This window comes from Physella acuta, unplaced genomic scaffold (genome assembly GCF_028476545.2).
Source record: "Physella acuta isolate Inbredline_101_S28 unplaced genomic scaffold, ASM2847654v3 ptg000105l, whole genome shotgun sequence".
NCBI lineage: Eukaryota > Metazoa > Mollusca > Gastropoda > Physidae > Physella > Physella acuta.
The window spans coordinates 1,303,730-1,329,273 of record NW_026731625.1 but is presented as its reverse complement, the minus strand read 5'-3'; the positions used below and the strand labels follow the sequence as shown (position 1 = coordinate 1,329,273).

The 25,544-nt window shown below is 40.9% G+C and overlaps 2 protein-coding genes across 11 annotated transcripts in view; both read left to right on the top strand.

Annotated features, from left to right (window-relative positions):
• Nucleotides 1–2,905, top strand: part of LOC131931986 (coiled-coil domain-containing protein 186) — a 34,305-nt gene extending 31,400 nt beyond the window's left edge. For all 6 annotated transcript variants that reach the window (XM_059288864.1, XM_059288845.1, XM_059288854.1 and 3 more), the window contains one exon: nt 125–2,905. In XM_059288864.1, the coding sequence (XP_059144847.1) occupies nt 125–217 (93 nt within the window). In that variant the 3' untranslated portion in view covers nt 218–2,905. The remainder of the gene's footprint in view (nt 1–124) is intronic.
• Nucleotides 2,906–5,091: 2,186 nt separating this feature from the next.
• Nucleotides 5,092–25,544, top strand: part of LOC131932568 (RNA-binding motif, single-stranded-interacting protein 3) — a 136,872-nt gene continuing 116,419 nt past the window's right edge. For all 5 annotated transcript variants that reach the window (XM_059289523.1, XM_059289503.1, XM_059289516.1 and 2 more), the window contains exons 1-2: nt 5,092–5,142; nt 19,422–19,601. In XM_059289523.1, the coding sequence (XP_059145506.1) occupies nt 5,128–5,142; nt 19,422–19,601 (195 nt within the window). In that variant the 5' untranslated portion in view covers nt 5,092–5,127. The remainder of the gene's footprint in view (nt 5,143–19,421; nt 19,602–25,544) is intronic.

Sequence of the window (25,544 nt, the reverse complement as noted above, 5' to 3'; positions counted from 1 at the left end):
ACTGTGGGGGTTTAACACACAAGGCTAGTGTGCTCATGGGGGTTTAACACTCAAGGTTAGTTTATTGTGGGGGATTAACACTCAAGTGTTTATGTTTGGTCTGATCTTGGCTTGATATTGTCAGGAAAATCTGGACACTTTAGGAGAAGAGATAGCCAGACTTTCTCAGGAGAATAGGAGGCTACAGCTTCATCTACAAGAGTTGGAGCGTCATTGATGTAGCTACAGCTACAAGATTTGGAGCTTCATTGATGTAGCTACAGCTACAAGAGTTGGAGCGTCATTGATGTAGCTACAGCTACAAGATTTGGAGCATCACTGATGTAGCTACAGCTACAAGAGATAATGTAGCAGATCATTGCTGCATAAACTGGCTAACATCCATCACATATGTGATCATGTTTTATTTTGTTGAATGTTTAGCATTCATTCCAATACCCAAGTGTTATTTAGTTTTCATTTATTTTTAAAAAAAGCAAGTAGCAAACATTTGGTAACAGTAGCACACAGCTAATGTTTTTAGACGTGTGAGCTAGATAATCCTGATGTATGTTGTCAAGTAATTTATTTGTACAAACATTGAATGGAACAAGCTATGTAACAATTGCTGCTCACAGTTTTATCATATCTTGTTGGGATTGACCTCAGTTGTTTACACTTGTGCAATGTGTGACTCCAATGTTGACATTTTTCTGGGGACTTAACTTAGTCCACTCTGTGGGAGGGGGGGGGGGGGGGGAAGTTTCTTGTTGCTCATGTTTGACATGATGGGATGTGCAATGACTCATGTACCAGATAAATTAACCTACAACATATAATGATCTATCCAGCCCTGTGACGCTTTATGGCATCTATTTATGTTGGGCATTTGCACAATATTTTGTACAAGTAGAGTTAACACCGACACTGGAATTACTGTCTGTTTAAAGTTTTTTATTTATTCTATAAAGTAATTTTTGTCTGTTTAAAATGTCATGTACTGTATAATGTAGTCTTTGTCTGTTTAAAATGTCAAATTCTATAAAGTAATTTTGTGGTTAAAATGTCATTTTATTCTATAATGTAGTTTTTGTCAGTTTAAAATGTTATATATTCTATAATGTAATTTTTGTCCTTTTAAAATGTCATTTTATTCTATACTATAATGTAGTTTTTGTGTTTAAAATGTCATGTACTCTATAATGTAGTTTTTGTCTGTTGAAAATGTCAAGTATTCTATAATGTAATTTTTGTCGGTTTAAAATGTCAATATTCTCTATTGCAGTGGTTCTTAACCAGTGTTTTCTAACCCCCATGGGTTCTTTGAGTCAGTTTCAGGGGTTAGTGGAGGTCAAGACACACTCCTGACCCAAGATTAGCTATAAGATTTTTTGTGTGCATACAATAGACCGAGCTGCCTTCAACAATTACAGTTCAAATGCTCAACATGGTAATAAAGTGCACCAGTGCAAGACAACATGCACAGTAAAGTGACGACACAACAAACATACATCACAAGTCAGGTCGACACACTTATACTGGCTCCCGTTGATCAAGTATATACATGCTCTGACACACTCTTTTTATTTCTATTCTGTGACCCAGCCCTCTATTTGTGACAGTCGTGATGGAACGTCATGTGATTTCTTTCTGAAATTTTAACCCCTTGATATACTCACTATGGTCAGACAAACGTACAATAAGGTTTCACAACTTGATGTGATTCAGCATCCTTACTGCTAGATTTGTAATGTTAAAGTAGAGATAACTTCCTTAATTTGCATGGGGATGGAAAATACAAAAACATAACATAGTGTCTGAAATACAACACCAGAAATTACACTGATTTGCAGTAAATATTTATTTTCATGTTTTTATGTAAAAAAACATACTTTAATGGTTTTGTTCTTTGAACACTGTGATGTTGATGCACTGTTTTGTGCACCAGAAAAAAATAAACCTGTAACTTGAACTTAAAAACAATCATATTTTATTTTTCTATTAACAAGGGTTCAGTGATTGGCTGTATGAGCATGGTTGGGTTCTGTACCCCCAAAAAGGTTAAGAGTCACTGCTATAGTGTAATTTAGTCCATTTAAAATGTCATGTATTCTATAAAGTAATTTTTGTCTGTTTAAAAAGTCAGGTATTGTATAATGTAATTTTTGTCTGTTTGAAATGTCATGTATTCTATATAATATAATTTTTGTCTGTTTGAAATGTCATGTATCCAATAATGATGTAACTGTTGTATTTTCTCATTAATTTTACTGGACCATATAGTAGGAGAAACTTGAGATCATGAAAGAACACCATGCATTTCTACAAGTTTTTTCCTACATATATGTACATAGGAGGTGATATTGTGGATCTAATTTTTCCATGTTTTTTAAACACTTGTGTTTATTTATGTTTACAAGACTTCTTTTATTAATTTATTCATGTTTTCTAAAGATTTCAATTTCTGGAATGTAAATTATGCAAATATTCTGTTCTCCATCACTGGACCATACACTGCCTGGTATTGACAAAATTGACCAATTCAAATTAAAATGGTCATTACGTCAGACTCTATTTAGTTTGGCAGGGGAATCAGTTGTATGTCGCAGGTTATACTGTGTGTGTTGCAGGTTATACTGTGTGTGTTGCAGGTTATACTGTGTGTGTTGCAGGGTATACTGTGTGTGTTGCAGGCATGTCCTTTGTGTGTCACTGGCATCCTGTGGTCAGGTATCCTGTGTTGAGAATAAGATGCTGTATAATGTGGAGTTGTTGAAAGGTGTGTCCATTTGGTTCTGTTTCCATTAGCAAGGTTGTGCTTTACTTTATGTCCAGATGTTTAGACATTTGGTCGCAGTCTTGTCCTGTTGTTGTAAGGACATTATTGTCTGTGATACAGTGCTCTATTAAATTAATTTGAGACAAATTTCTTGTTGCTGTTACAATCAGAGAGTTATCCACAAGAGATTTTGAAACTGACCAGATCGGTCAGTTCATACACCTCAGTGGTGACCACACCAATCAGTTCATACAACCCAGTGGTGACCACACCAATCAGTTCATACAACCCAGTGGTGACCACACCAATCAGTTCATACAACCCAGTGGTGACCACACCAATCAGTTCATACAACCCAGTGGTGACCACACCAATCAGTTCATACAACCCAGTGGTGACCACACCAATCAGTTCATACTGGTGACCACACCAATCAGTTCATACAACCCAGTGGTGACCACACCAATCAGTTCATACAACCCAGTGGTGACCACACCAATCAGTTCATACAACCCAGTGGTGACCACACCAATCAGTTCATACAACCCAGTGGTGACCACACCAATCAGTTCATACTGGTGACCACACCAATCAGTTCATACAACCCAGTGGTGACCACACCAATCAGTTCATACACCCCAGTTGTGACCACACCAATCAGTTCATACAACCCAGTGGTGACCACACCAATCAGTACATACAACCCAGTGGTGACCACACCAATCAGTTCATACAAGCCAGTGGTGACCACACCAATCAGTTCATACAACCCAGTGGTGACCACACCAATCAGTTCATACAAACCAGTGGTGACCACACCAATCAGTTCACCCAGTGGTAACCACACAAATCAGTTCATACAACCCAGTGGTGACCACACCAATCAGTTCATACTGGTGACCACACCAATCAGTTCATACAACCCAGTGGTGACCACACCAATCAGTTCATACAACCCAGTGGTGACCACACCAATCAGTTCATACTGGTGACCACACCAATCAGTTCATACAACCCAGTGGTGACCACACCAATCAGTTCATACAACCAGTGGTGACCACACCAATCAGTTCACCCAGTGGTGACCACACCAATCAGTTCATACAACCCAGTGGTGACCACACCAATCAGTTCATACAACCCAGTGGTGACCACACCAATCAGTTCATACAACCCAGTGGTGACCACACCAATCAGTTCATACTGGTGACCACACCAATCAGTTCATACAACCCAGTGGTGACCACACCAATCAGTTCATACAAGCCAGTGGTGACCACACCAATCAGTTCATACAACCCAGTGGTGACCACACCAATCAGTTCATACAACCCAGTGGTGACCACACCAATCAGTTCATACAACCCAGTGGTGACTATAGCCATCTGAATATTTTCCTCATGTCAGGATGTTGTGTTAATTTATTTCCTCACTGCTAAAGATTTGATTTCAAGTAAAGTTATAATCACCTACGGCTTAGTTAGTTCTGGCAACCAGACACAAGTCTTGGCTTTGTGCTGTTGTGTGGTCCGCTACATCGGTTGTACGTCTTTAGAGTGAGATAATATGTGTGGTCCGCTACATCGGTTGTTTAGAGTGAGATAATATGTGTAGTCCGCTACATCGGTTGTTTAGAGTGAGATAATATGTGTAGTCCGCTACATCGGTTGTTTAGAGTGAGATAATATGTGTAGTCCGCTACATCGGTTGCACGTCTTTAGAGTGAGATAATATGTGTGTGGTTCGCTACATCGGTTGTACGTCTTTAGAGTGAGATAATATGTGTGGTCCGCTACATCGGTTGTACGTCTTTAGAGTGAGATAATATGTGTAGTCCGCTACATCGGTTGCACGTCTTTAGAGTGAGATAATATGTGTGTGGTTCGCTACATCAGTTGTACGTCTTTAGAGTGAGATAATATGTGTAGTCCGCTACATCGGTTGTACGTCTTTAGAGTGAGATAATATGTGTAGTCCGCTACATCGGTTGCACGTCTTTAGAGTGAGATAATAGCCTACTACAAAGTGAAGTGGCGCCGGGAGTATCATCGTGTTTATCGTCTAGTGTACCGTACGGTTAACTCAACACGTGGACGGACAGGTGTCCGTTGGTTCCCGTACCACTGAGGCTCTCGTCGGTAACACAGCATCATGTTGGTTTCTACATCAACATTATATGGGGAGACACTGGCAGTGTGGGACTAACGTGTATGACTGACTTATCTGTGTGACTAACTAACCCGTGTGACTAACTAACCTGTGTGACTAACTAACCCGTGTGACTAACTAACGTGTATGACTAACTAACGTGTGTGACTAACCTGTGTGACTATCTTCTCTACTGACTGGACTACGTGCTGCGTGTAGACATGCGTGGAGGTAAGGTAAGGCTCCGCTATTAAGACGCCTTTCTAGATATACTCAGTTATTACTTAACAAAATACTCGGGATAAAATTACTAACAAAACCTTTACTTCCTCACCTGGCTCTTTTAGTGACCGGTCCAAGTACTCACCAGCAATGGCGTAGCGCGGTCGGGTGTCACCCGGTGCGGCACCCCCTCCCCACCGTATATATATATATATATATATATATATATATATATATATATATATATATATATATATATATATATATATATCGATAAATAAATAAATCTATTCTCTTAAACACCTGTAAGTATGTGTATATGTATTTAAATATTTTTTCTTCTTCTGGATGTATAGATAACATATAGGTTATTACGATTCTCAACCAAACCGTTTTCCTCAGGCATACATATATTGCAACGTTGAGTTGATGTAACCCCCCCCCCCCCCGCGTCACCTCACGGTGATTGCTTTAAGCTGTGCTCAGATAATACTAACATTTTGTATCTATATTCGGTTATAATTTCAGCTGGGTGTTGCATGTTTTCTTTATCATTAGCAGGTTTACGTCATGGTGTCACACCCCCCCCCCACCCTCCATCCGTGTCGGGATTTATCCACTTTGCTCTTAAAAGACTATTTAATTCACTCTAATTAATCATTTAATTAAGTGAAATTATCATTTTTCTGTATAAATAATTATATTTTGCTATTTTTTGCCTTTGTGTCACCCCCTTAAATTGTGTAACCCGGTGCGGTCTGCCCCCCGCCCCCCCCCCCCCCCGCTACGCCTCTGCTCACCAGCCATCGTGGGAGGTCTGTCCAACTGTGTGCGATGGTTAAGATGAATCACAAATGGGAAATTGTTGGGGCTGGGATAATGGCAGCTAATAGTTAAATAGATAATGGCAGCAAACTGTTGGATATTGATGCTTCCCCCCAAACATGCTACTGAAAAGCCCAACCAGAATGGGTCAGATGTTTGATGTATTTTAGATTTGCTGTAGGGGACAAAACCCAATATAACTTTTCTTCTTGTTGATGCCATGAAGGGGACATAACTATACTTTTCGTTTCTTCTTTGTCGTTTACTGAGTATGGGGGGGGGGGGGGGGGGTGTATTGTAACCGTAATAATAATACATATCGAAAATGAATTAATGTATTTCCGATTTCTTAAAAACTTCAGTATTTTACTATTTTATATTACATTCTCTTAAAGCATCACATTTTAAGAACTTTCTACATTAGATACAGCGGCTGTCAAAAACTTTCCTCCCTTTTCTATTGCCTGATTGCCATGTAAGTCCCAACCCCACACTGTTGTATGAAAATATACAAGAACATTAATGGGAGCTCACTCCCGCTTTAATTTCTATCAATGAGAGGTACAGAACCTACCAATAACTCAAGTCGGTTGAGATTTGGGTAGCCTCCCCTTCTCAACTATGACACAGTAGCTAGACTTGAAATCTAGGTAGTCTGGTAGCCAGGTAAAAATTGTTTTGATGCCAACCTGTGTTGGGAGGGAGAGAAAGATGCACAAGGTGAGCTGATTCCAGGGACACGGATTGTGTTTGTTAGGATTGTGTGTGTTAGGATTGTGTTTGTTAGGATTGTGTTTGTTAGGATTGTGTTTGTTAGGATTGTGTTTGTTAGGATTGTGTTTGTTAGGATTGTGGTTGTTAGGATTGTGTTTGTTAGGATTGTGTTTGTTAGGATTGTGTATGTTAGGATTGCGTTTAATCAGGATTTTAAAATCTAGTTTGTGCTAAGTAAGTTGCGTTAAATTAGGATTGTGTTTAATTTGTATTGCGTTAGTTAGGATTGTGTCAGTAAAAATTGTGTCAGTTAAGATTGTGTCAGGAGTGATTGAGACAGGATTGTGGAGCTATCACAAGTGTCGCGTGTCGTAAGGAGCTGTAGGATGCTGGTGCTTCAGACACGTGATTCAAGCTGTTGTGGGGGTGGGGTGGGGGTGTTTTGTTACTTCAGTTGTGGGTCACATCTGTATGAGGAGACACAGACACAACTGTAGGGGAGACACAGAGACACAACTGTAGGGGAGACACAGAGACACAACTGTAGGGGAGACACAGAGACACAACTGTAGGGGAGACACAACTGTAGGGGAGACACAACTGTAGGGGAGACACAGAGACACAACTGTAGGGGAGACACAGAGACACAACTGTAGGGGAGACACAACTGTAGGGGAGACACAACTGTAGGGGAGACACAACTGTAGGGGAGACATAACTGTAGGGGAGACACAACTGTAGGGGAGACACAGACACAACTGTAGGGGAGACACAACTGTAGGGGAGACACAACTGTGGGGGAGACACCTGCCGTTGCGTCAGGAAAAACCGGTCGACATCCGTAGAAAAAAAACTCAAGCACGTGATGCGAGTTGTCTCACCTGTCTGTTGTACCCGTCGATAATTTGACACCTGGGTGTTCAGACACCTCTAGATGTCAGCCTGGGTGTTCAGACACCTCTAGATGTCAGCTTGTGGTGTCCACATGTGGCGCCCCGCAGTTATATGCCCTTTGTTGTCTGCCCTTTGTGTCTGCCCTTGGGGCACCGAATGTAGATGTGCGCCTGGGTCTGTTGATGTGCAAGTTGGGTACATTCATGTCAATATTGTAGAGAATCTAGCCAACGTTTATGTCATGTTGTTGTCAAATAGAGAGAATCATGGCAATGCTACAGACTTGTTGAATGTAGACACAAGCTAGGCCTCCATGATCTCATCTAGGGTTTCCATATATATTTGTTTTATTTTCTGGCGACTCAGGCGAATCAAACTTGTAGGTTGTAACACAACATTTAGCTGTAGGTTGTAACACAACATTTACCTGTGGGGGTCTTTGGTTCTTTCATCTCCTTCTATTCCAACTATTCCATATTCTGGATATTAGGCTCACAGTGAATGTTCTAGTGGATACACCAGTGGATACACCAGGTCCAGTGGATACACCAGGTCCAGTGGATAACGAATTCTGGGTTGACTGGACTGCTCTCGGCCAAACATGAGCCACAACACTGGAGCCCACCGTGTCGTGTCGTACCAGTTTTCATTGGATGACGTGCATGACGTCAGATGGGTATGTAATCAACGTGTGGCGCATCACGTGACACGATAATCATCTAATTACACTTGGCAAATAATCCCTGATAAATGAGTCGCCTCAAATCTTTATAGAAGTCTAAAGCAAGCCCCAGCTCACACTTCCGGTCACTAGACCACACCACTCCATCACTTCCGGTCACACCACATCGTCACCACTAGCTGTACACCCCAAGGGCGTGACCAGACTATGACCCACACTCCTGCATCGTACTCACGTTTTGGAATTATTCCGTAGATCATTTCCGTAGAACAATTCCGTCAAAAAATTTTCTTGAAGCATTTATGTAGAACATTTCCGTAGAGAATTCCTGATATCACATAGTATTAGTTTTAAAATAGTCTCCCCCCCCACCCCACCCCATGCATAAACCACCTAACGAACAACCCCTCCCCCCCCCCCCCCCCCCATCAGACACAAGTGACCAATGTAAGCTTGCTGTCAATTCTGATACCTTGAGATAGACTATTTTATTCTCTGATAAAATGATAACATTGGTTTCGTATTTTCACTAGCTTTCATTTAACCGACTTCTTCAGTTGTCATGGATCAAACCTGACAAGCGAAATTTGTATGTTATAACCTCAATATGCGTACACTCAATAAATATTATGTCTCATTACCTCAATAAATATCCGTACACTCAATAAATATGTCTCATTACCTCAATAAATATGCGTACACTCAATAAATATAATGTCTCATTACCTCAATAAATATGCGTACACTCAATAAATATAATGTCTCATTACCTCAATAAATATGCGTACACTCAATAAATATAATGTCTCATTACCTCAATAAATATCCGTACACTCTATAAATATAATGTCCCATTACCTCAATAAATATCCGTATACTCTAAATGACATGATTATGACATGACATCTAGATGTCAAGGTCACGTGGTTGTCCACGAACTTAGTTCATGAAATATTTAAACCAACAGAAACAGTCCGTGCTTTGCATTCGAGCTCAACATTTTAACAAAAAATGAATCAAAGACATGTAATTACAATGAATAATTACTTTCAAAGTTAATCGTCTGCAAGTATTTTTTTGTTCCCGCCATTTTGGTGTCTGCGTGGATGTTGTCACGTCCTGTGTAAGGTTGTCACACAATGTCTGTCAAGACATTTGTCATCATAAATGTCTGTCAAGATATTTGTCTGCATGCTGTTTTCATTATTATGGAGAAGAACTGACATACATGGCAGGTATAGGGCTAACCTGTGGCAGGTATAGGGCTAACCTGTGGCAGGTATAGGGCTAACCTGTGGCAGGTATATGGCTAACCTGTGGCAGGTATAGGACTAACCTGTGGCAGGTATAGGGCTAACCTGTGGCAGGTATATGGCTAACCTGTGGCAGGTATAGGACTAACCTGTGGCAGGTATGGGGCTAACTTGTGGCAGGTATATGGCTAACCTGTGGAATAGAGACCTATAGGGCTTACATGTGGCAGGTATGGGGCTAACCTGTGGCATATATAGGGCTAACCTGCGGAATAGAGGCATATAGGGCTTACATGTGGCAGGTATAGGACTTACCTGGGTCTACCTGTGAGACGTACCTGTAGTTATTACAATCTACACCAGTGTATTATCTCCTACCTTACTGCCCCGTGTAGCCTACATACATTCTCCAACAATATTTACAAGATGCATTTTCAACTTCCGGTCTACGTTTTCCCTTAGCCAGCATCTCTACCTACCTCTACCTCTCATCTTTCCATTTTCCTCCCCTCTCCCTGTACTCACCTGTAACCTCCTACCTGTCCTTCCCTCTCCCCTTCTCCCTCACCTAGCCTCCTCCTGTCCTCCCTCCTCTCCCTGTCCTCGCCCCCCCCCCCTCCAACCATTTACCCACCTGACAACCCTAGACGTGTATACGCTGCGTGCCGGCCATTCGTTCCGTGTTTTATTGTCATCAGCTCCACGCTCTGTAAGGGCCTGGGTCTGTGTGATGTGTTCAACCCTCGTGGTCACGTGCTGCCTTCATTAAACTTTCTATACCAATTTTTGAGACGTCGTTTCCCAACACGTCACCATCTTGTAATGTTTTAAGCCCCCCCCCCCCACACACACACAACTCATATCCCACAAATATTAGCCGGGTTACAAGTCCTATGAAAAAGTTTTAACGTCGTCACCCACCGATTCGTTCCCCTGTTCTCTGCTAGCTGGATGTGCTAATTAATGAATCAAGGGAGAGAAGGCCAGGGGAGGTGACTCTAACACGGGCCATCGATGCTCGATAGGATTACATTCTGTCTCTGGAACCGTTCTCTGCTATAGTCTCTCCTGTAAGGTAGGTTAACTGTAATAAATGGACTGTCCAACGTCACTTTGTGATAAATGGACTGTCCTACGTCACTTTGTGATAAATAGACTGTCCCACTTAATTTTGTGATAGATGGGATGTCGAACTTAATTTTGTGACAAATGGACTGTCTTACGCCACGTTTTGATAGATGGACTATCCAACGTAACACTAAGAAATGAGTTTGTGGCTATATATGTATTCGCTATTTTTTGCCAGTGTTCAGCTAAGTAAACACTATATATATATATATATATATATATATATATATATATATATATATATATATATATATATATATATGTTTGTCTGTCTTTTATACATTACCATACCTTTCATCCCATCGCCATGAAACTTTGGGAAGTTGTTGAGAAACTCCTGTGGGGGTTTCTGCGCAAAAAAAAATTCTACTTCGCAGGGGTGGCGCCCCGACATGTTGCGATTTTTTCTCTATATACGGTATATAAAAAAATAAAAGTCGAATGCGATCTGACACTGTTCATCCGAAAGCTGCTATGAAACTTTGATGAGTTGATAAAATTACTCCCGAGAAGGATTCTACAAAACATAAAATTACAATTTTTTATATGCGGCGCTCGGGAGGTAGCCATTTTTGTCAATACACGGTTTGGCACCCAGAGTTCCAGACAGGCTATTTTAGCACTTCGTATCCGTTTATTCGGCGTCCTGAAAAGCGGGTTGGGGGTACTACTATATTCTGCGGTAAAACTGCAACAGACACAACCGCTGGCGCCCCAGCAGTTGCGTGACCCGGGCTCCCATGTGAGCACTATGGCGATTTGACGCCCCGGGCAATTATGTGAGCGCTATTTTGCATGCGATCGTTTTAAAGAGTGTGATAGGCTTTGGATACGATGAGTTACTATAGTCGTTCACTAAATTGAATCAGGCGCGTCCGCCAGCGCCCTGTCAGGGTGAGATTTGGCGCTCCGGGCTATCCTATGAACACTATGGCGCCTATGTTAGTTTTAAGGAACGCCCTACAAATTGACATGGTGGCACATGACATGTGATGGTTAAACCGAGCCAGGGGTAATGTAACCGGGGGCTCCCGAGAGCGCCACTCTACGTCCATGCACCAGGGCAGTCACTTAATTGTGTTGTACCTTAATATTACGGAGGATGATCATCGTACAGTTAAGGCTTTTATAGACCACGCCATAGGGCGTGCTGGGCGGTAGTGTAGGTAAACCCGTGCCCCGACAAATACGACACAAGAAATATAGCGCAGGCATTGTTTACATTTAATAACTCGGTTTTAGAAAACAAGATCACGCGTCTAAGAATATAGGATAGACAACGCATTGATGAAACCCTCTTAAAATATTTCGTCATACTTTATTCTATCCCTGCAGCAACGCATGGGGACGGGCACGCTAGTATATTAATAATAATATCGAGCCTATCACACCAGTTTCAGACATATAAGACAGTCGGTAAACTGTCTTAATTAAAAGTACGAGCCGGCCCGCGGCATAACATACGCCGCTATTTAGTTGTTTCTAATTTTCAATAATTCATAATTTGTGAATTCGACAGTACCAACGCTGACACTGAAAATATTTCTTTAAAACACTATAAGTAGCTCGTTAAGGACCATACCCCCCCCCCTTCCTTTCCCCCCCCCCCTCCCCCCCCCCTACGTTTAAAATCGTTGGCTCTGCTTGTAAACATTTAGAGTGAACACAGCTCACTAAAACCATGTAGGGGTGGGGAGGTAGGGAGAGCGTTTGCAGCTTGTTTTCTAACGGCTCGAAGAGGAGAATTATATTTATAGATAGATGTGGTGCGGATATAGGTATCATTCTTTGGGTTATGCACAATAAATTATAAAACAGAAAGACAAATATATATATATATATATATATATATATATATATATATATATATATATATATATATATATATATATATATATATATATATATATATATATATATATATATATATATATATATTAATACGGAGACGCCTGAGTCAGACAAAATTTCTCCTGTTGTCTATAGCATGCCGATGTCTAGGCTAACTTTTTGATAGAGATGTGTATGTATTTAAACACCAGCTACCCACGTGGTCTGGAACTGAAAAGATAACGGTTAACTACATGTTTGTGTACCTGGGGCTGTGTGTGTGTGTGGGGGGGGGGCTGGAGCAGAGCTGAAGTGGAGGCGTGACGACAGATTACTCAAAGAATCCTTCACTCGTACTCGTGCCCAATTCATTTACAGATGACTTTGACGCTTCATTAGTAGCCCGGCCAGCCAGGAGTTTGTGGCACACAGCCAACCAAGGTCGGGGCACGGGAGTTTGGTCACCTCACTATCTCATCACCTCACTATCTCATCACCTCACTATCTCACTATCTCACTACCCTAGTCTCGCCTCGGACATATTCGGTCAAACTAACATCAGCCCAACACTTGCATGCAAACAACGTGTTTTTATTATTGTTTAACCTTGTTTGCCTGCACACACACACACACACACACACACACACATATATATATATATATATATATATATATATATATATATATATATATATATATATATATATACATATATATATATATATATATATATATATATATATATATATATATATATGTATATATATATATATATATATATATATATATATATATATATATATATATATATATATATATATATATATCTGGCTAAACCCACCGTGAACGGGAAAAACGTCACAGGAAAAAAAAAATAAGAGTCACAATGGAAATTTTTTTCGGAAAAAGAGTCACAGAAAAAAAGTCATACAAATCTTTAATAAAATTTTATTTTAATTGTTGGGAATTGTAAAATTGTGGGTGTTTATTGATGTGGGTTGTTTTTTTTTTTGGTATCATATTTATAAACGATAAAAGCATTATGTTTTATAGCACTAATAAGTGAAAATAATGTAACATAATTTACACACCAACCTCAACTTTTGTAATGAATTTAGTTAAATACGGCCAAGAAATGTTAATTATAAACGAAATTTAGGCAGATCATTGTGCTTTGCATTTTTTTTTTAGCCGTTAGTATTTAACAAACACTATGAAAAAAATTTATTAAATTCTATTAAATATTATATGTATAAAGGAATTAAAACCTAAATACTTCATACTAAATTTTTACGTGTGTTGTAATATCACTATACGTTTACTACCTACGCACATTTCATTATATTTAATTAATCTAAGTTGATTAGCACTTTCTGAATATTTAATACAACAAAGTATTTACAGATCCCATGCAAATATATATTTATGACTTTTTTTCATGTGACTTTTTTCCTGTGACTTTTTTTCTGCGTATTTTTTCCTGTGTTTTTTTCCCTATGACTTTTTTCCTACAATCAAAACCCCATGTCGTCCAATATCACCTCTGACTGACCAGGCCTAAAATTTTCTTGATTTCTGACATTCTTACCTTTCTTACATCAAAAATGGAGCCAATTTTCAAATGAGTGCATTATATCTGGGCTTTAATTTTGGGTTGACCGGCAAAATTCGCAAGGGAAAACTACGCAACAAATGCACGTGAAGTTGTTTTTTAAATCGATAATTTGAAGACGTTAGCCAAGAACGACCACAAGTACATTGCGATGTAACATCCCCCCCCCCCCATGATATATGACTAAATGGACGAGTATTAGTATAATGAGTTTGTATTATGACTAAAAGGACGTGTATTCGTATAATGAGTTTGTATTATGACTAAAAGGACGTGTATTAGTATAATAAGTTTGTATTATGACTAAATGGCCGTGTATTAGTATAATGAGTTTGTATTATGACTAAATGGCCGTGTATTAGTATAATGAGTTTGTATTATGACTAAATGGAGGTGTATTAGTATAATGAGTTTGTATTATGATTAAATGGACGTGTATTAGTATAATGAGTTTGTATTATGACTAAATGGACGTGTATTAGTATAATGAGTTTGTATTATGACTAAATGGCCGTGTATTAGTATAATGAGTTTGTATTATGACTAAAAGGAGGTGTATTAGTATAATGAGTTTCTATTTGCGGTTTTAGGTGCTTGTAGCACAGGTGCTTTAGTGATAACGGCTTTGACCTTTGACCTTAGATGTTTGACCAAGACGGGGTTTTGAACACAGCAGCGGGGGTTTGACGAAAAAAAAAATGAGCAAACGGAAAACTAAACAAATTATACCAACTCCATAACTAAACAAGAAACATGTTGTCATGTTTCGCGGTAAAATGATTAATTATGATACGACGGGATAAAGTGAGAATATAATAGATGGATGAGAAATGTTGCAAGAAGTCAGCTTAGGAAGACATTTTTTAGAAAAAATTAGTATTTATAATATTAGGTCAGTAAGACAACAAAAATGAGGTCAGTGCGAAATGTGCACGGAACTCGCATGCCCCCATTCCGGCCTGTTATATTTCCGCTATCCTAGGCAAACATTAGGCACATATTTTACCTGTTTCCATTTTGGGCCCGAGCCTGTCATATTAACGGACGTTACATTTATCTCATCCGTATCCCTCCCCGGCCACAGTTCTATGGGGCAGAGGATAAAACAAGGAGGGGGAGGGGCTCATAGTTCATTCCATTCGTTCAGCCGACCGTTTGCCGTACAGCATTGATTACAGAATGGGGACACACGGATTATCTTCCCTAGACATAAAGAATTCTCTCCCCCAGACAACACAGATAACCTCCCTTAGACTAACCACATCATATATAGGCTACATCATTGTTAACTTCAGTGAAACCAGGGGCAGATTCAGAGGAGTTATTAGGGGCACCACCTTATTTATATATATATATATATATATATATATATATATATATATATATATATATATATATATATGTGTGTGTGTGTGTATGTGTGTGCATATATGTATGTGTGTGTAATAAGGTCTGAGCCCAAAATGCACGCATTGGCCGGCTTTCTTGGACGAAGTCCGAGGAACTTGAGTGTGTGTGTGTGTTGGTATGAGTGTGCATGAGTTTTTGTGTAAGAGTGTGTGTGTGTGAGTGTGAATGTGTATGTTTGAATGTGTGTATATTGGTGAGTGTGTGTATTGTGTGTATGTAAATAAGTGTTTCAGTGTGCGTGTATTTGTATGAGTGTTTGTGTATGAGTATGTGTGTGTGTGTGTATGACTAACAGTGTGTGTGACATACAAAGAACTAAAGAGAAAGTACAAAACTTCCACCAGGAAACCATACCGATGTACCTCCGCGAACAATGTAGTGCAGCCCTTAGGTTCATGATCATAACAATATATAAACACCCTAACCTTGCTTATGATCTTCAAATTCGGACTTTGGCCGGTCACCCCTAATTGGTTTGCGGACTAGCCGACCAATGTCTAAAATCAAGAAAACGTTAGACTTTAGCCGTAACTTGGGAGGTGATATTGGTCAATGCGGGCATTGTGAAAAAAAAACTCAGTTAAAATATTGATTTAACTTAATTCTCTTTTACTCCTTGTGAGTATTACGGCGCTACTCTACCACAGGTAAAGCTAACGCACGTACCGAATTCTTTTAGATGGTTATAAACTGATGACTTACAAGCTAAAAGAGTACCAGACAACTAAAACTCTCAGTGAACACGTATCTAACGTCTAGGGGGAAAACACGAAGAACTCCTGTAACTAACAACACTTTTAATCAATTTACAACCTTTTAAAATGTATACTAGTCTAAATAAAAACCTCTAGATTCCATGTAAAATATTATAAAGTTGAATAATAACACATAGAAAAATACTTAAATCACAGGTAATTAGGGAAAAATACTGCTTAACTTATACAATACAACATGGCGTCGTACATGGCATTCTATCTCGGTAAAATGTCTGGTCAACTGCCACGAGAGAAGAACCTTCCTGGTATTTATGCGACCCCAGAATCATGGGATGTCCACCTTACAGTCAAAGACTATTGGGTAGGAAGTCGCCAAAGTACGAATCAACCAATCGAAATTATGGGTGAATTTCACCACATAGCATGATGGAAAATTTCTGGATAACACCACAGACCATTCAAGGTGGATTAAATAAATGTAAAACTAAATAACAGAAAAAGAAAGACCTAAGTAGGTCACATAAGCATAGGGCCCCAACCGCAACTTTCCTTTTTGTCTGGGTCCCTATCCCAACCATAACTTTCCTTTTTGTCTGGGTCCCTATCCCAACCATAACTTTCCTTTTTGTCTGGGTCCCCGCCCCAACCGTAACTTTCCTTTTTGTCCCCGGCTGTTGAAGTCTCCCTTACTAGACAGCAGGCGTTTTGATTTTTACTTTCTTTGATACGGAGTACAGTAAAAGTATTGTCATAGTGCAAAAATAGAAATCGATATTTAGACAAATCTTGATGTTGTGTGTGAACACGATAACCTGAGTACCCATTAGTTAAAATTAATAGATTTCATACGTAGATGTCTAAGTGCAATCAAATTTGTAGTTTTCTCTCAACGTTTGAGCGAATCCCGATAAACGGAAATTGTACTTTGCTCTATTTCCGTTGGAAACAAGATAGATTGAGTACTGTTTCAGTTAGGTATACGAGATTCTAGATATAAGTTAAATTAACTTGGCTTAAATTTTTGCGATACCTCCGATTTCCGTAAGTAGTAGTTTTCTGAAATAACGATAAATTGAGTAGGCCTACCGTTTGTTAGGTAGAAGAAATTTCATATATTAGAACAGTGGCGTAGCCAGGAATTTGTCATGGGAGGGGTTAACATTTTTTCCCATATATAAAAATTCACACACACACACACAATCACACACACACACATACACACACACAAACACATATATAGGGATGTGATTCCATGGGAGGGGTTATAACCCCCTCTAACCCACCTTGCATACACCACTGTATAAGAATTCTATCTTGTACGCTGGTTTCAGGCAATTTTTGAATGATGTCGGAGAACACGAGAACTTACGTTTAGGTGGGAGAAATTTCACACATAATTATTAGCTCCACTACGTAGATCTCTATCAATTTTTGGCCGATTTCAGAAGGAGTACTTAAATCTTTCAAAAACCTTCAGAATTTTATAATTGTATATCATATCCACTCTAAACATATTCAACGAACATTCCGGCTCAAAGTGTTTTCTCGAAACAAGTTAATAAAAAGTCTAGTGACAATTTAAGCGCAATTTCCTTAATTAATTTTTTAGAATTCACAGACCTACGTAAAAATCCTTTCGAACCTCCGCTCATTCGTTATGGTAAAATCCTTTCGAACCTCAGCGCTTTGCGCTAAAAACCTACACGATGCTCAGTTTAAATTAAAAATATCATCCTAGGCCTACACGATGCTCAGCTAACCCTGTTGTTGATTGTGTCTCCCCAGTCCCACCCAGGGCCTCCAGTGAAGCCTGACACCATGTCCCCCCAGCTAACCCTGTTGTTGATTGTGTCTCCCCAGTCCCACCCAGGGCCCCCAGTGAAGCCTGGCACCATGTCCCCCCCCCCCCACAGCTAACCCTGTTGTTGATTGTGTCTCCCCAGTCCCACCCAGGGCCCCCAGTGAAGCCTGGCACCATGCCCCCCCCCCCACAGCTAACCCTGTTGTTGATTTTGTCTCCCCAGTCCCACCCAGGGCCCCCAGTGAAGCCTGGCACCATGTCCCCCCCCCCCCACAGCTAACCCTGTTGTTGATTGTGTCTCCCCAGTCCCACCCAGGGCCCCCAGTGAAGCCTGGCACCATGTCCCCCCCCCCACAGCTAACCCTGTTGTTGATTGTGTCTCCCCAGTCCCACCCAGGGCCCCCAGTGAAGCCTGCCACCATGTCCCCCCCCCCCCACAGCTAACCCTGTTGTTGATTGTGTCTCCCCAGTCCCACCCAGGGCCCCCAGTGAAGCCTGGCACCATGTCCCCCCCCCCACAGCTAACCCTGTTGTTGATTTTGTCTCCCCAGTCCCACCCAGGGCCCCCAGTGAAGCCTGGCACCATGTCCCCCCCCCCCCCAGCTAACCCTGTTGTTGATTGTGTCTCCCCAGTCCCACCCAGGGCCCCCAGTGAAGTCTGGCACAATGCCCCCCCCCCACAGCTAACCCTGTTGTTGATTTTGTCTCCCCAGTCCCACCCAGGGCCCCCAGTGAAGCCTGGCACCATGCCCCCCCCACAGCTAACCCTGTTGTTGATTTTGTCTCCCCAGTCCCACCCAGGGCCCCCAGTGAAGCCTGGCACCATGTCCCCCCCCCCCACAGCTAACCCTGTTGTTGATTTTGTCTCCCCAGTCCCACCCAGGGCCCCCAGTGAAGTCTGGCACAATGCCCCCCCCCCCACAGCTAACCCTGTTGTTGATTTTGTCTCCCCAGTCCCACCCAGGGCCCCCAGTGAAGCCTGGCACCATGCCCCCCCCCACAGCTAACCCTGTTGTTGATTTTGTCTCCCCAGTCCCACCCAGGGCCCCCAGTGAAGCCTGGCACCATGTCCCCCCCCACAGCTAACCCTGTTGTTGATTTTGTCTCCCCAGTCCCACCCAGGGCCCCCAGTGAAGCCTGACACCATGTCCCCCCCAGCTAACCCTGTTGTTGATTGTGTCTCCCCAGTCCCACCCAGGGCCCCCAGTGAAGCCTGGCACCATGTCCCCCCACAGCTAACCCTGTTGTTGATTGTGTCTCCCCAGTCCCACCCAGGGCCCCCAGTGAAGCCTGGCACCATGTCCCCCCCCCCCCCCCACAGCTAACCCTGTTGTTGATTGTGTCTCCCCAGTCCCACCCAGGGCCCCCAGTGAAGCCTGGCACCATGTCCCCCCACAGCTAACCCTGTTGTTGATTGTGTCTCCCCAGTCCCACCCAGGGCCCCCAGTGAAGCCTGGCACCATGTCCCCCACAGCTGGCCCTGCCAACGCGACCATCTACACCAGTTCGCAGGTCCCTTGGGGTTCGAATCCCTACTACAGAGGACCAGGCTACCGCTACGCCGCTCCACACCCAGCCGCTTATGGGAGCTACACGCAAAATCCCACGGTAAGAAATTTTACAATTTTAAAACTCTTTAGTTTTTAGAACATTGTTACATCTGCTTCACATTTAAGTTTTTAAAGCATTGTTAGACAGAATCGTACACACCTCTATAGTTTTAATTACACGTTTCACAAAAGCATGGTCACACGACAAAAGCATGGTCACACGACTTGGTTTTTGTTTGTTAAGAAAAAAACTTTCAAATTATTTCATAAACTTGAGAATATTGTATGATACCACTGTATATGAGAACATTGTATGATACCACTGTATATGAGAGATGGAGTGATATGAGCTAAATAGTATATACCCTTGCATAAACACATAAGCCCCATTACACATAAGCCCTTGTACACATAAGCCCCATTACACATAAGCCCTTGTACACATAAGCCCCTGTACACATAAGCCCTTGTACACCAGTAGCGTACGCAGGGGTGGAGCAGGGGGAGCGACCGCTCCCCCTCTGGCCATTTTTAGCAAAGTGGCGCCTTTTTGGAAACTTTTTAAACTCAAAGTTTTAAACATTGATATTTGTTAAAAACTTATCTTTGGTCGGCACATCTATGCAAATCACAAGATTTATTTCATGCAGCAATTAATTATAACAGTAATAGACTAGTAGAGTCAACGTTTACAACACGTATTAGCAGCTGTATCAGTTTGTCATTCTAAAAATAACCATTACGATGCATTGCACTGTTTAAAAAACCTCTACAGGCAGTACCACTTGGCAAGAGGGGTGTTAAGTTTAAGGCAACTGTATAATGTATTTGTTTACGAATAATTGAATTAGAAAATGTTACATGTAAAACTTCAATCATAATTACTTTATATATACAGTTTAAATCGTGTAATTTATTTTTTAAAATTACAATACAGACACAAATACAACTAATGTGGCACCTCTATTTAAATTTACTTATGGTCGAACTGCGTAGCGGTGGGGAAATTTTGACAAGGTCATCGACATCATCACGATGAAGTGGTAGTATTATGACAGTTTGATTACGATTACAAATTAAATGAAACAGTATCAACTTTCTATTAATAATTATTTTAGTTTACTAGATCTAGATCTATATTATATTTGAACAATGCTATATTTTATATATATAAAAAAAAACAACTCAATTTAAACTTACACTGACCGCACAGTTAATTATCCGCTACTTATTTAAATCTACTTTTGAATCAGTATACATGCGTAATTGAATATGTATGGGGTCGTCCATAAATGACGTCACATTCGTAGGGGGGTCCGAAATTTTATGACGGTGTGTGATGAGGGGGAGGGGGGGGTTCAGATGGTGCGACGTCACACTTTTGCATTATAAAAAAGCAATGTTAGAAAACGAAGTTTAGACGTTATTTTGCGTTTTAGAAAACTGTTTTAATAAATTGTAATAACAATTGATTAAAATACTATATTTTGACAGAGTTCAGACACGATTTTGGGAAAATATAGCTGTTCAAAAAAATTTAACTGCAATTTTGAGGGGGGTTGTAGGCTGAGGTGTGACGTCATTTTAGGGGGGGGGGGGAGAGGTCTGGCTTTTTGGGACGACGTGTGACGGAGGGGAGGGGGAGGTAAAAATCGTCAAAAAAGCGTGACGTCATTTATGGATGACCCCTATGTTTAGAACAGTCATCTAAAAACTGACGCTATGTTCACTCTGAGTTGGTTATCCACCCCCACATCACCACCACAATTGTGTAGAGCGACATTAATGTCACACCTTGGTATACGCTGGATTGGATAATTGACCTAAAGTGACCGGACAGTGGTGAATGAAGCTGAACCCCTCCTCCCAACCCGCCCCGAACTGATCTGTTAAGTACATTTGGAACGCGTAATGATGTACCAAAGTACCATGCCGCCAGAATCATAGCTATTGAAAGGTAAATCTCTGTGAATATTGTTTTTGCAATTGCCAGTAAAAGGTGTGTGAGCAGTGATCTAACCCATACCTCCTCATAATGTTAAAAAATTATCTTTAAAGAACACATAAAGTCAGTAGCTAATTAAAAAAGTGAATGATATGTAATGGAAGACCAATATTTTAGTTGTATGTAGACTATTATTCCGAATGTTTTACTTATACTTTGTAAAACTAGTTTTTATACCAACTCTGATTTAAAAAACTTTCATTATGCTGTAATATATTTTTGCATTTATGATGACAATATATTTAGATCTGATTATAGACAAAACACTTTTGTAAAAACAAATATTGTTAAGCTGCTTTATTAGATTCATAAGTAATTATTGATTTGTTTCGATATTTATAATAAAATGTGTAGAATATACATATTTATATTAAGATATTGATTATTTCCCCTTTTCGCTTGTCCCAGGAATTATAATGTAGTTTTTTTTACAAGGGTTACGAAACAGATTATGCTGCGTTCATTGTTTTTGGTTGTAGTGTGATATATATATATATATATATATATATATATATATATATATATATATATATATATATATATATATATATATATATATATATATATATATATATATATACTTATATAGAAGATATTACAAATTCGGCGCCCTTTTTTGCTATTTTCGCTCCCCCTACACTGAAAACCTGAGTACGCCTCTGTTGTACACATAAGCCCCTGTACACATAAGCCCCTGTACACATAAGCCCGTGTACACATAAGCCCCTGTACACATAAGCCCCTGTACACATAAGCCCCTGTACACATACGCCCCTGTACACATAAGCCCTTTCACCCACCGTGTGATGTCTGTCTGACGTCAAACATTGAAACAGAACAAAATGGCTAGCACATTTTGGAATACTTAGTGTTAGTTTGATGATGTTGGTGAAACACTAGTGACTCGTAAAGAGAATACTTATAGGGGCCTAGCCCTAAACTGGGCCCACGGTGTCTAGATATAAAACACATGGCCATCTTTTATTGGTCAGCTGGGGTAGACGCTCAACCCCTATTGGTCAGCACGGACTAGCACGGACAGAAAAAAAGACGCGAGACGACAATCCGTGTCGTCAGGTGTCCGTGTTTCTGGCGCGGCGCAGTTTCAAGTTGGAGTGTTGACCAGTGACCGTACACATTGACCTAAGCTAAACCCTTCGACAGCAAGAAGGTTTATTATTGACCTAACCTAAACCCATATACAGTAAGAAGGTTTATTTGTTTGTGTCGCAGTATAATAGTAATAGTCTCAAGTTGTCTAGATCTAATACAAAATTTCACCTAGATCTAGAGACAAAAACTTACAAAAATTAAAAGAAAAGAAAACATTCATCATGTTTTTAGACTAGGTCTACTACACAGTAGGTATCCTATAATTCTAGTCTATATTTTAAAGTTTTAATTGAGTTTTCTATTATTTATCTTATTAATTTATTAATTTAGGTCATTGTAGCCTAATTCCGAACTAATTCGTAGTAGGTTTAACGCCTACAACCATAGGCTACCAGACTTCTATTTCGGCCGGCAGGCCAACGACCTAGATCTAAATTATGTAGTGGTGTTTCACACAATTCACATACAACTTTACATGGGTATTAGTTTACATCTATATGAGCTCTAAAAAATTTTAACTGCTTGCATCACAGTTAAAGCATGTTTTACGATACATTAAAAAACCTATTATCTTTGATTTTTGAATCCATAGTCTACATTATTACAGAGGCGTAGCGAGGGGGGGGGGGCGGACCGCACCGGGTGACACCTTTTAGAGGGGTGACACCAAGGCAAAAAATTGCAAAATATACAGCGAAAAAAATTTGAGGGAGGAGGGGGGGTGCAAATCAAAAATTTGAAAGTTTAACCCCGGGAAGGGTCGCCACGCCTCTGGGGGGTGACACCATTAAGTGCCGCACCGGGTGACACCCGACCTCGCTACGCCACTGCATTATTATTTTGTTCTAGATTAATCTAGATGCTAGTTCTAGAGTTTTAGTTGATACAAGGGAGGTAACAAAGAATTTACTTAAGTAATAATAACGTGTGTTACAGCCCTTAGATTACAAAGTAATGTTCTCTCAGAATGTGACCTTACGGCTTGAGTGGTTGACCACACACACTGGAGGTGGGAAGGGGAGGTGAGGTGGGGGGTGGGGTGGGGGGGTGGGAGGGGGTGATTTATCTGAGTGCGGGTTGTAAGGCTTACACGTTAAAACAACCCAGTTAAATATACCGGATGCTTTATGTGACTTTCTCGTGAGATCCCCGTGTTTGTCCCTTTAGTGACGTCACCTTATTTGTCCCCCTTGTGACGTCACCTAATTTGCCCCCCTCGTCTCATGACGCATCAGGTTAGCACATGGACACTTGGACACACATGGACACACTTGGACACACATGGACACTTGGACACACATGGACACTTGGACACATGGACACATAGACAGACATGAACACACATGGACGCACATGGACACACATGGACACACATGGACACTTGGACACACATGGACACATGGACACACATGGACACACATAGACACACATGGACACATGGTCACATGGTGACATGGACACATGGACTGTTGCAAGTAATTGATAGGTCAGTAAATAATAACACTGGCCGCAAGTTATCAGATCATTTAACGATACAAAACGACGACATTCATACTCTTATAAATGGTTCAGTAACGAGTTATTTTAGTATAATTCGTTGGTTCAGTGTTTAACGTAGCAGCTGATAGATATGCAGGAACCTCTGGGTTAACTCACGCCGCACGCATACAAAAAAAAGCAACAACAAAAAAGTTTTGACAAAAGGCGGCAGTAAAAAAAAATGGAATGGGTAAGACATGCCCGCTTGGAGTCGTTGACTCGATCGAGTCATGTCAATATTTTTTGTTTGCCCTCCCCCATTGTTTTAATAAACACGCCCTCGGCTCGTGCAGACATCGACAGCGAGCTCAATATTTCATGGACGGAAACAAAAATCGCTGATTGCATTGATTGTTCTCGCGTTGATTGATTTGTTTAGCTTGATACGCCGTTTATTTTTATTTTCTCATTGGACATTTTTTTACAGCTTACTGAAACAAACTATTTGTGGAGAGGTGGGGCGGGGTGGGTGTTCATTTTAGATTGGGTGTGAATGGGGCAGTTTAGGGTTCAAATTGTGGGAGTAGTGTAGGGTCAAATTGTGGGAGTAGTGCAGGGGTCAAATTGTGGGAGTAATGTAGGGGTCAAATTGTGGGAGTAATGTAGGGGTCAATTTGTGGGAGTAGTGTAGGGGTCAAATTGTGGGAGTAGTGTAGGGGTCAAATTGTGGGAGTAGTGTAGGGGTCAAATTGTGGGAGTAGTGCAGGGGTCAAATTGTGGGAGTAGTGTAGGGGTCAAATTGTGGGAGTAGTGTAGGGGTCAAATTGTGGGAGTAATGTAGGGGTCAAATTGTGGGAGTAATGTAGGGGTCAAATTGTGGGAGTAATGTAGGGGTCAAATTGTGGGAGTAATGTAGGGGTCAATTTGTGGGAGTAGTGTAGGGGTCAAATTGTGGGAGTAGTGTAGGGGTCAAATTGTGGGAGTAGTGTAGGGGTCAAATTGTGGGAGTAGTGTAGGGGTCAAATTGTGGGAGGAGTGTAGGGGTCAAATTGTGGGAGTAGTGTAGGGGTCAAATTGTGGGAGGAGTGTAGGGGTCAAACAGAGAAGGTTGAGAAGTAGTCAGGAACGTATTAGGACAACCATCGAACATTACATGAGTCATAGGGCTACCTGTATCATCGTTATTTTTTAATGGTTACCTGATCCACACACCCATTTCGTTTTATTCCCACATTTTTTACCTGGTCCCACACCTCCCCCACATTTTTGTTTATGCCATTAAAATTTCGGTTCCATTTGTGGAAGATATGAGGGTGGGATTGTGTGGGGGTGGGATGGTGTGTAAGGCTGGGATGGTTGTAAAATGGTATGAGTGTGGGATGGTGTGAGGGTGGGATGGTGTGA